The sequence below is a fragment of the Haliotis rufescens genome, unplaced genomic scaffold (genome assembly GCF_023055435.1).
Source record: "Haliotis rufescens isolate VD_foot unplaced genomic scaffold, xgHalRufe1.0.p SCAF_8, whole genome shotgun sequence".
Taxonomy (NCBI): domain Eukaryota; kingdom Metazoa; phylum Mollusca; class Gastropoda; order Lepetellida; family Haliotidae; genus Haliotis; species Haliotis rufescens.
In genome coordinates, this window is record NW_025964372.1 from 45,285,933 (window position 1) to 45,298,125 (window position 12,193).

The 12,193-nt window shown below is 43.0% G+C and overlaps 1 protein-coding gene across 1 annotated transcript; it reads left to right on the plus strand.

Annotated features, from left to right (window-relative positions):
- Positions 1–4,915: 4,915 nt before the first annotated feature.
- Positions 4,916–10,229, plus strand: LOC124143554 (actin-like). The gene is made up of 2 exons (XM_046512556.2): positions 4,916–5,160; positions 8,938–10,229. Exons 1-2 carry the CDS (start codon positions 5,050–5,052, stop codon positions 9,925–9,927), a joined length of 1,101 nt encoding a protein of 366 aa, XP_046368512.2. The 5' UTR covers positions 4,916–5,049; the 3' UTR covers positions 9,928–10,229.
- Positions 10,230–12,193: the final 1,964 nt, after the last annotated feature.

Consider the following 12,193-nt stretch of genomic DNA (forward strand, 5'->3'; position numbering starts at 1 on the left):
CGATCCCGTTAGTCGCCTTTTACGACAAGCATAGTCACCTTTTACGACAAGCATGGGTTGCTGAAGACCTATTCTACCCCGGATCTTCAGGGGTCGTATGCTATTGAGAGAGATCCGGACTAATGAGTGTCCGGTACATGCCCGGCTTGCATATAACCTGACCAAAACAATACATGGGTTGATGACATTTATACGATCCATGGGGTACGTGGCACACAATCATCGAGGACCTCATTGAATTACTAACCTTGTTTGACAACTTCTGCTGAACAGCCTACCTTTATTCAACTATATATATTTAAAACACGTGCGTCCAGGGTTATTATCGTTTTATTTTCCGACGAGTCGTTACTACGGTAACAGCGCGAGATCCACGCTCCGTGAATTCGGTGTTAAAACAACATGAGTTAAGGTGACAGTGGTCGACTCATCAGAAGAATGGCTCGACGAATTCGTGCATGACTAGCCAACAATGGCTGTTTTACCCGATATTAGTGACATGCAAATTTCGAATTTGACCCCGACCTCGTTAACGACCTAGTGCGCCCTCATCACGCCAACCAATCAGATCTGATCGCCTACTCCCCAGCAGATATGATCATGTTATTTCCATTCGCCAATACCATATAGATCAGACGATATGTCTTGATATTTCCCACTATCTCCTGCGTGTTGGCATATTATATTAGATATGATACGTTTCAAATACGACACTGACACGGACAATTCATATAGAAGGATATCTGTCAGCAATATAATTTATTCTTATTAAACTTATTTAGCAGATATCTGTTTCTACATTCATGCGTAGACCATTAATGGTAGCTAAATAAGAACACTCACTCACTCACTCAATCTTTTTTCATGCCCATCACTCAACATTAGTCACGGGGGTTTGTAAGGGCATATTATAAATTCGTTGTTTTCTGTATATAAATAGTAAAAGAGAAATACAAGCAAAATGCATGATGTATATTCCCCCAGTGAATAAGGTATCACTCAGGTGATAATTATGGATTGGAGAAAACACGCTCACGAGGTTTTGGTAGACAGAGCATGCCCTGGGGAGACGGAAAAACCAAGGGGGCGAAGCCCCCGCGGTTTTTCCCAACCCCCAGGGCATGCTCTGTCTACGTAAACCGAGGGAAAGTGTTTTTCCATACTTATAAACCGTCTAAATTGATTAAATGTTATAACGAGCATCTATAAATGAGGCGCTTCATTATAGCGCTTCCTTGAAGACGTGATATCATAACTTGCACGTGAAATTCGCTGACTTGCCAGGCGGTCAAGAGCACTTGGATGTGTCAACAACAAAACCCAACTAAAATACTTACTTTTAAATGAAAGTGAAATATTCGGTCTGTGAGTGTTTGTGTTGCAATATTTCACTTCTTTTAAACGTTTCAAAACGAAAATTCGCAAATTTAAAAGGTGTATTTTGCTTTACAAGATTTACGACTTTAAACAATCCAACTGTTACCTAGAGGTAGTTGTAACGTAACGGCTAGCAGTTACTTCACGTGCAAATTTTGCATCATTGATAAGCACTTGTTTAAAAGCACGTGTTTTGAAACCTCGCTGTCCTTTCACCAGAGACTCTGAAGTGGAAAGATGAGCGGCGACGACGACTTTCATTTTGCTACCCAGTCTTCATTCACTGTACACATGACATTCAATTTTAAATTGCTACTTGTAGTCATTTTTTCAGTTACTTGGTTAAACCTGGGATTAGAGGTTTTACATTCAAAGTAAAACCTCCAGAACGAAAATAAAACCTCATAATAGGTTTTACTTTGAAAGTAAAACCTCACAATAGGTTTTACTTTGAAAGTAAAACCTCTTAATAGGTTTTACTTTGAAAGTAAAACCTCACAATAGGTTGTAATGCCTATAGAAAGAACTCTCTTACTTAATAGAGATCCCAATGAATAGGTTTATAAGTATATTTCCCGTGTGACTTCCGTATGCCCAGAAGATATTTCCGCATAGATGCTCACGGAGAATGCCAGAATTTCACAGTATTGTCAACGCGTATGTTGACGGGGAAATTAGCTCAGATTGAAGACGAAGAATACGTTGAGTCCAAACTTCTTATATGTCGAGCGGAGATTCCAACTCAACTCCCACAAGTGAAGTCCAGCAAGCAGGCGTATCCTACTCGCGGCTGTACATACAGGTGCTGTCGGAATGCCAGACTAACGAACAGTAAAGATGTAAACATATATATACACTATTGGACAAACAAAGAGACAATGGCGTCACCCTGGACATGGGACTTATGGATGTGATGACAGACACGGCCCAGTGGAAAATTAATTAACGCTATAGATAAAAAGCCTCGCGACCCGTGGAGATCCGGGGTAGAATAGGTCTTCAGCAACCAATTTTTGCCGAAAAAGGCGACTGTGCTTGTCGTAAGAGGCGACTAACGGGATCGGGTGGTCAGGCTGGTTCATCGCGTACATCGTTGCGCAATATCAATCACTGGATTGTCTTGATCCAGACTCGATTATTTACAGGTCGCCGTCATACAGAGGGAATAATGTTAAACCACAAACAAAACAACACATTTTTGTAACAATCTCTTTTTATTCATGTTTTAACCATATCTGTTGTATGACGTGTTACTAAGACCTGTTGAATGACGTGTTACCAAGACCCGTTGAATCCCGTGTTACCCAGGCCTGTTGAATTCCTTGTTACCCACGCCTGTTGAATCCCGTGTTACCAAGACCTGTTGAATCCCGTGTTACCCAGACCTGTTGAATCCCGTGTTACCCAGACCCGTTGAATCCCGTGTTACCGAGACCCGTTGAATCCCGTGTTACCCAGGCATCTTGAATCCCGTGTTACCTAGACCTGTTGAATCTCGGGTTACCCAGACATGTTGAATCCCGTGTTACCCAGGCCTGTTGAATCCCGTGTTACCTAGACCTGTTGAATCTCGGGTTACCAAGACATGTTGAATCCCGTGTTACCCAGGCCTGTTGAATCCCGTATTACCCAGACCTGTTGAATCCCGTATTACCCAGGCCTGTTAAATCGCGTGTTACCAAGAGTAACAACAAGTACCATCTTTTAACGTATTTTGGTATGACGCGGCCGGGGATCGAACCCCTGACTTTCCGCTATCCGGGCGGACGCTCTACCACAAGACCACGGAGGCATTCAATGTCAATAAGTACCTTTACCATTCCCTCGTGTGTATGTATATCTGGTTAAAATGTAAAAAGTTAGGCGACCAAATGGATCGGATGTCCATTAGTTGACGGCTTGAGGACGGCGTGGGATATCGCACATATCAATTTCTCCGGTTCGGATTTCATTATTTACAGGCCGCCGTATCACTTGAATATTGTTCATTTGTAAACACGAACAAACAAACAAATATAATATAACCCAAGGGATGTTGGTTGGTTGGTTGGTTTGTTATTTAACGCCGCACCCAGCTTTATGACGGCAGTCTGTAAATAATCGTGTCTGGACCCGACAATCCAGTGATTCACATCATGAACATCGATCCACGCAATTGGGATACGATGACATGCATCAACCAAGTCAGCGAGCCTGACCACCCGATCCCGTTAGTCGCCTCAGACGGCAAGCAAAGTCGCCTTTTAAAGCAAGCATGGGTTGCTGAAGACCTGTTCTACCCTCGAGCTTAACGTGTCCAAAAAGAATGTGAGTGACTGAGTATGGTTCTACGGCGCTTTTAGGAATATTCGAGCTACATCACCAGAAATTGTTTCACATTTAGTACCATGTCGGGAATCAAACCCGGACCTGCGGCGTGGCGAGCGACAGGCACTGACCACTAGGCTACTGCACCAAGAACTGATGTTTCGAAAGAATGCCTTAAGGTCTTTCGGACGGGTCTAAAATAATGTTTTGTGTCTATACACGAAATAGGGATTCAGATACAAATGGAGCATCCACGAACATATTTGCATTGATTACACTTTATTCCAGTCAGGTTTATATCTATATTCAAAATACCGCAATGACATTGAGTGTGGAGTCATACTGCTTTATTGGCGTGTACATCATCACCATGTCATGAATATGCAATGTCCTGTCTGTAAGGGTAGGCACGACCCGCCTGTTGTTCTCTATCGCGGATAGGGGTGGTCGGGTAGCCTCGTGTTTAAAGCGTTCGCGTAAGTTTGCCACATCACTCGGTTAACACTTTGAGTACCATACATGGAGTCAACTACTCCCATTGGCTCAAACCCATGCTTGCCGGGGGCGGTCGGGTAGCCTAGTGGTTAAAGCGTCCGCCGTAAGTGTGCCACATCACATGTCACTAGGTTAACACTTTGAGTCAACTACTCCGATTGGCTCAAACCCATGCTTGCTGGGGGCGGTCGGGAAGCCTGGTGGTTAAAGCGTCCGCCGTAAGTGTGCCACATCACATGTCACTAGGTTAACACTTTGAGTCAACTACTCCCATTGGCTCAAACCCATGCTTGCTGGGGGCGGTCGGGTAGCCTGGTGGTTAAAGCGTTCGCATGTCTCGCCGAAGACCCGGGTTCGATTCCCGACATGGGAACAACGTATGAAGCCCATTTCTGGTATCCTCCGTCGTGATATTGCTGGAATATTGCTAAAAACGGCGCAAAACCATACTCACTCACTATCACGGATCGAACGAAAGTAAAGGACGCGGGCCTTCGCCGTGACAAGGGACAAGCTTTAACCAAAGGCCGCTGCAACAAGTACTGATGCTCCAACAGAATGTCGTGAAGTCTTTTGGACTGGTCTTAAACAGTTTTGTGATTATACACGAAATACAGATTGAGAACCAAATGCCTCATCCATGCACACAGGGGATGGTTATATTTGAATTTAATTAAACCTTATTCCAGTCAGGTTTATTGTATATTCAAAACACAACTATGGCATTAATTGTGAATTCACAGTTGGTGGTTTATCCGCATGGATGTCATCTGCCACACAGGCGTCCTGAATATACAATGAAGATTATAAACCCTGTCTGCCTGTTAGGCACAATCTACCTGGGCCACCTCGGACGTTGATGTTTGGACAATGGCTGCCTCTCCTGTGGTTTTGTATAACGGATCGTACGAAATAAAGGGAGGATTTGCGGGAAATGACAATCCATCAGTCGTCTTCAAGACACTCATAGCCGGTTCCCTGGTGAGTTTAAATAACATTATGCATTCTCCTTCGTCCTTTAATATCCTTAGGGGCGGTCAGGTAGCCTAGTGGTTAAAGCGTTCGCTCGTCACGCCGAAGATCCGGGTTCGATTCCCGACATGGGTACAATGTGTGAAGCCCATTTCTGGTGTCCCCCGCCGTGATATTGCTGGAATATTGCTAAAAGCGGCGTAAAACCATACTCACTCACTTTAATATCCTTAAAAGGCACTGTGACGCAGTAGTCATATATTCCCGATACCTACTGATATAATGTTTTAGTTGTGTCCCTTATACCTGCTAGGATCCGCTGATACATCAACGCCGTGTGTCTTTCTTACATTAATTACTGAAATCCACGGTTTACCCCCACCAAACACGCTCTTTCACACTCTTAATGTCCTTTGACCGCCTCCGTGGTCTAGTGGTAGAGCGTCCGCCCGGAGAGCGGAAGGTCCGGTGTTCGATCCCTGACCGCGTCATACCAAAAAGACGTTAAAAGATGGTACTTGTTGTTACCCTGTCTGGCGCTCGGCATTAAGGGGCTAAAACAAGGCCTGGTCGGCTCGGAGTCAGTATACTGTGTCTGAGTGGGGTATTCATGTTAAACTGCAGCATGGTATCTCAGTGAGCTAGCACTATAAATCGGCATCAGTCCGGACAAGTACAAGCAGCCACACAAACACACACATGTACATGCACGTCGCTATATAAGTGCAATAATCGGACGCGACGTTAAACCCCATTTCACCTCACCTCACCTTAATGTCGTTTATTCGAAACTAGGGTTTGAACCAATGATATTCAGATTCTTAGAAATAAAAGACAACAATACTACCGCAATCACTTATGCCAGAGACCCACTATTTCCCCAATAATAGAATGTGTGTTTTTGCAACGTATGTATCAGAACAATTGGTGATGGGGACATAGAGGTTCGGCATCACCCCAACCTACGAGTCACGTGATAACAATAGTAACGTGGAACAATATTTAAGGGAACACTCAAATTTCTTCAGATATCTGTTCCGTGCCCTGTGATATGCAGATACATCTTCTGGGCATGCTGGATATCAACGCCGGATCGTCTCCACGTGTTATTCTTCACCATTCTTGTAAGGCCTGCCAAAGCTGTTGAAAGTTCTGGAAACACTGAGGTCGGAAGATCCCAAAGGTGTTTAATCGGTGACATGTCTGGAGATATGGTTGCCCAGGGCAATATTGTGACACCTTGCTGCCTCAGACAGTCAACACAAGCTCTGTCAGGACGTGCGTTGTCTTACCGGAACTGATAGTTTTGACCTACACTCTTGGGTGATCATTGGACGCATACTTTGGTCCACATAACGTTGACCTGTCATGTTCCCTTGTACGATGATCAGATTCGTCCTGTTGTCGTATGTGAAGCCATCCCAGACCATGGTACTGCCACGCCCTTTCTTAACATGCTCGTGAAATGCTGTTGGATAGTATCTACACTCTCCAAACACGTTCAGCGTAAACAGAACATAGTTCAGTAAAAACAGAACCTTGATTCATTAGAATAAAATGGGCGATCATCAATGTTGCTATTGACGACCTCCAAACTGCTGTGCCCACAGTTGTCTGAGGCCTCTGTGTAGTGCCACACATTTCTCTGAAAGGACGTCTTCATTTCAGATCCAAACTTTTCAACCTGTATAGTTGACGTCGGAAGTCGGATTCCTGTGGCAGCCGTGAAGTTTTCCCTCTGTTCTGATGCAGACATTAATCTGCTCCTCAACACAATGTTGCGGATATATCGATCCTGCCTGGGAGAAGCCTTTTGGACCTTCCTCTGTCCACTCTAATCCTAATACGGCCGTGTGCCGATACCCTTCCATCAGTCGAGATATCACAATCTTAGATTTATCAAAGTGTCTGGCAACTGCAATCTGACTGGCCAACTTCAAATTTTGTCTATAGCCCACACATTTTCATTTTCTGTCATGTCCCCTTTTGGAGGCATTTTCCTTTGTTGTGAATATGGACAAAGCATATTTAGCCAATATTACTTTGGGACCCGTGAAGTTCCGAGGTAGAATAGGTCTTCAGCAACTCATGCTTGCCATAAAAGGCCACTATGTTTCTCGTAAGAGGCGACAAACGGGATCCGGTGGTCAGGCTTGCTGACTTGGTTGATGCATGTCATCATATCCCAATTGCGTGGAACGATGCTCATGATGTCAACCACTGGATTGTATAGTCCAGACTCGGTTATTTACAGACTACGATCATATAGCTGGAATATTCCTGAGTGCGGCGTTAAACGACAAAAAAAACCCCCAAAACAAACAAACAACAGCTTCGGACAATGATTGTGATAAGTACCTTTTATTGCTATCAATGAGTTTTCAAGATATCTGTCCAGACTAGCAAATATGTTTAAGGCCACAAAATCAACAAAACACAAGGATATGAAAATAATACCAGCGCATAGTATGTGGCCCAGAATCAAACCAAAGCGTCCCGTGTTGAAGAGAAGATTCGTACTCAAAACAACCATTTACAGATGGTGGAACCCATGAGAAACAAGACTCCAGACTAGAAATTATATACAGCTACTCCCTTGCCATATCAAGACAAAGGCCATAAATCAACAACATACAAGTTAAAGGATATGAAAATAATACCATCGCATAGTATGTAGCCCAGAATCAAACCAAAGTGTCCCGTGTTGAAACGAAGATTCGTCCCCAAAGCCACCATTTACAGATGGTGGAACCCATGAGAAACAAGACTCCAGACTAAAAATTATGTACAGCTACTCCCTTGCCACAACCACACACAAGTTAAAGGATATGAAAATAATACCATCGCATAGTATGTGGACCAGATTCAAATCTAAGTGTCCTGTGTTGAGAGGATGATTCATACTCAAATGGGTTGGGTTATTTAAAAATATGTAATAGTTGGATTGTGTTTCTTGTGTTTATTTTGTATCATATGGCTGAGGCTATCACGGATATCAGGGATATCAGAGCTGTGTTTCCTTACTTCTCACCACAAATTTGTCACAAAACCTGTTTGCCATTATTTAGCTCACACGTGGATCCACTTTCAGTCAATGTGTTTGCCCAATTCAGGATTTATCCGAGCAACGTTGATCGTTTTATATTTGTCTATGAATATTCTGTCTACAAACATTAAGGGAACTAAACCATAGACTTAAAACCGACTGACCCTGAAACTGAAAGATTGCATCCACATATTTTAGAGGAGAAACAGAAGCAAAAAAATAGGGTTGCCACAACAAATATTCTCTCAACTGGTCAACAACCAACCACCTGTGGACATTATTCTCGCCTACAGCAGGCGGGTTATTTATAGCAGCACTTAACTGGACTATTGTTATCAAGTGACTCTCGTAGGTTGAGAACCCTCATTTCCTTCTCATCAAATATTTCACATTATCGAATTTGCTAAGCTATAAAATGCTTCATAGTCATGTCTTTAGACCTTGGGACTGCAATTATAGTTTTCTCCTATCTCTATGTCAATAGGAATAGGGTGGTTGCATTGAACCTTTTCAAACATTATCGGCTATATATTGCCATTGCCAATAATATACATATTGAAACACTAATAATACATCGTTCCCAGTGAAATCTCTCGGATTAACAGTTTTACGGATTAATACCAAATGGGCATTGGGTAATATCAATTGTATATATGTAGACTTTTATAACACGAGTGTTCCATAAGCGGGACTTATTGGACTGAAGGGGTCTGGACTAACAGAGTTATGTTTTTTTACAGGGGTCCAGCGGTACAGGTCATGTGTTAGTTGGCAACGAGGTCGCTGCCGACAGAGATCATCTGGAAGACGTACGCTGCGTTATCAAGGAAGGCCTCGTGATGGATGACCATGACATTGAGCTGGTGTGGAGACACGCCTACAGTCAATTAGGAGCCACCCTAGAAGACCATCCTCTTCTGCTAACTGAAGCTTTAGGGTGTCCCTTTAAAACTCGACAGCGACTGAGTCAGATATTGTTTGAGTCTATGGAAGTACCTGCCTTGTATTGGGGGTTCAACCCTCTTTTGGCCCTGCATGCATACGACCTGAAAACAGGCTTAGTCGTGGATTCGGGATATGATTCCACCAGCGTCATACCAATTAACAATGGAACGATGGTGCATGAGGCAATTGGTGTTCTGGAACTTGCCGGTAAAGGTCTGTCCAGCTATCTGGAGCACCTTCTGGAGAAGAGGTACTACTCCTTCCCCTCTTGGGCTCAGAAGTACCAAGTAGATCAAATAAAAGAAAGGTTATGCTACGTCAGTCTTGATGCAATTGAAGAGCTAAAGAAATTATCGATTGAACCAAACGCCATCAAGAAGACTTTCAGAATGACAGACGGCACTGAGATTGTTCTCCAGAAGGAAAGATTCTTCTGCCCAGAAGCAATGTTTGTTCCCTCCATGTTTGGCTCAAATGGTCATGCACTCCAGAAGCTGGTTCATAATGCCGTAGACAAGTGTGATGAAGATTTGCGACCACTTCTCTACTCGAACATAATCCTGGCAGGAGGCACAGCAGAGTTGCCAGGCATGAAGGCAAGGCTGGAGCAAGAACTGAAGACGTCAAGTCCAAGCCAAGAAATCAAAGTGACCGCCCCTGAATGGAAATACGCAGCATGGAAAGGCGGGTCTATGCTAGCTGCTCATGACGTATTTGTTAAAAATGAGTTCCTCTCTAAAGCTGCGTACGAGGAACATGGAGATAGTGCTCTGAAGCGCTTTTAACAATGAACTATAGAATGCTAAGGTACATTTCTTAAGGTGAGTTTAAGAGTAGCTTATGAGACCATATGATCAAGGTCTATGTTGTATAAAAGCCAAAATAACCACCATTCCTTCCATAGGTATTGCCTATATTTGTCAAAAACATGTCGAAAATAAATGCATGAAATGTAATTATCTCAGCTGATCACTTGTTATCCTTTCGCAAGTAACAATATCGCACATAACATAATTTAGGCCTGGACTGCAAATACAGAAGATCGCGGAGAAAAAAACAACTTTTGGAGAGTGTGGCCCTCTGCAATGCTGATTTATTTTATGAAAGGTTAATTTTTTTATCTATATATATTGCGAGCACAAGTAAATAAATCATGAAAGCTACAAAGGTTGTTTCATTAGTCCTGAGTCTAAACTGGAAAGACTTGGCCTTGAAGCATCAAAACGATTTATTTTTCAACATAACCCCTTCCACATTGATACAATTTTGCCAACGATGTTGGAGGAAATTGAAGAAGTATTTCTCCTGACTGTTCAAGAAGTTCTACAAGCTGCTATGACGTCGAAATGGGTTCAGGTTAGAGCTTTCTTAATGCTTGGGAGCAGATGGAAGGCTGACGGTTGGTTGGTTGGTTGGTTGTTTTACGCCGCACTCAGCAATATTCCAGCTATATGACGGCGGTCCGTAAATAATCGAGCCTGGACCAGACAATCCAGTGATTGATATCATGAACATCGATCCACGCAATTGCCTTTTACGACAAGCATAGTCGTCTTTTACGGCAAGCATGGGTTGCTGAAGACCTATTCTACCCCGGATCTTCACGGGTCAGAAGGCTGATGGAGCCAGATCAGGAGAATAAGGTGTGTTCACTTCAATGACATTATGAAATTATGACCGAGAGATGTGGGAAGCTTAGGAAAGGTGTTACATCAGGACAATGCACCAATCAGTTGTTGTCATTGCTACAATCCACGATTGGAAGATAAACTACGATCCCTTGTTTCAGCAAATACTTACAGCTTCACCTTCCATAAGCTTGTCCACATTTCAAACGTCACAGACCCCTGCTTGTTTTAGAGACTTGTCAAAGCGAAACAATGTGCTCAATTGATTCACGTATTTATGAATGGTTTCATTTAATGTCCACAACTAAAGCTTTGACTATGGAGCAATTTAATTTATGTAAGGCTCAGAACTGATAAATCCACACTCGTACAATATTGAGAATACAATACTTGAAGCACATTGGCTGTTTCCGTTTACACTGCATCGCCATGTGTTTAGAAAGTGCCACTATCTTCCAGTAACTGTTGCATAGACATCAACATTTATCGTACCTAGCATTAAGATAATCGTTGCTGATTGGTTACTGAATGTGCCATGCTACCATGTAAGGTATCTGGTATAAGACGTTATTCTACGGATATTTACGATATTTTCCAAATGAACAAGATCTCGGGGTATTCTAGATTGTTTTCGATTTGTACCAATGCATGCGTAACGCAAACCTGCAATGTATTTAGGTGTGCGGTAAGACAAGTGCATTGTCCCCCTGTGACATGGGTTTATACCCCCTCTATGTTAGTTAGTCAGAGTTAGTATGTTCGGTAAATACAGATCAGTTATGGATAAACAGACTGTAACAAAACATCATTCAGTCCAGCCCCGGCATTGGAATCCCACAGTACTACAATTCCTCTTTACTACTATTTTCAGCTTTAAATCGACACCCATAATCGATTCCAAACATAAATACCCGTTCATGTACATTTCGCTTATGTTGTCTCTATACTGGTATGTAGTCTCTGGTAGTATTTAAAACATTCGTGGAAAGTAGCTAAATTTTCTTGATCATAAATCCGAATTCGGCCCTCATTCATTTGGAAGTGGAGTAATCTATGATGCGCACATAAAAATCACTATCAGTCCGGTGTCAGTGGGAGAAAACACACTCTGGTCAATGATGTACCCATTACCCGATACTGGGAAGACACACACTACTTACTGATATCCCCCTTCCTCCATACTGGGAAGACACACACTACTTACTGATATCCCCCTTCCTCTACACTGGGAAGACACACACTACTTACTGATATCCCCCTTTCCTCCATACTGGGAAGACACACACTACTTACTGATATCCCCCTTCCTCTATACTGGGAGGACACACACTACTTACTGATATCCCCCTTCCTCCATACTGGTAAGACACACGCTACTTACTGATATCCCCCTTCCTCTACACTGGGAGGACACACACTACTT

Coding starts and splice junctions, on each gene's coding strand:
- LOC124143554 (XM_046512556.2), top strand. CDS start 5,050: ATGGCTGCCTCTCCTGTGGTTTTGTATAACGGATCGTACGAAATAAAG. Junction 5,161..8,937: donor CACTCATAGCCGGTTCCCTG/GTGAGTTTAAAT, acceptor GTTTTTTTACAG/GGGTCCAGCGGTACAGGTCA.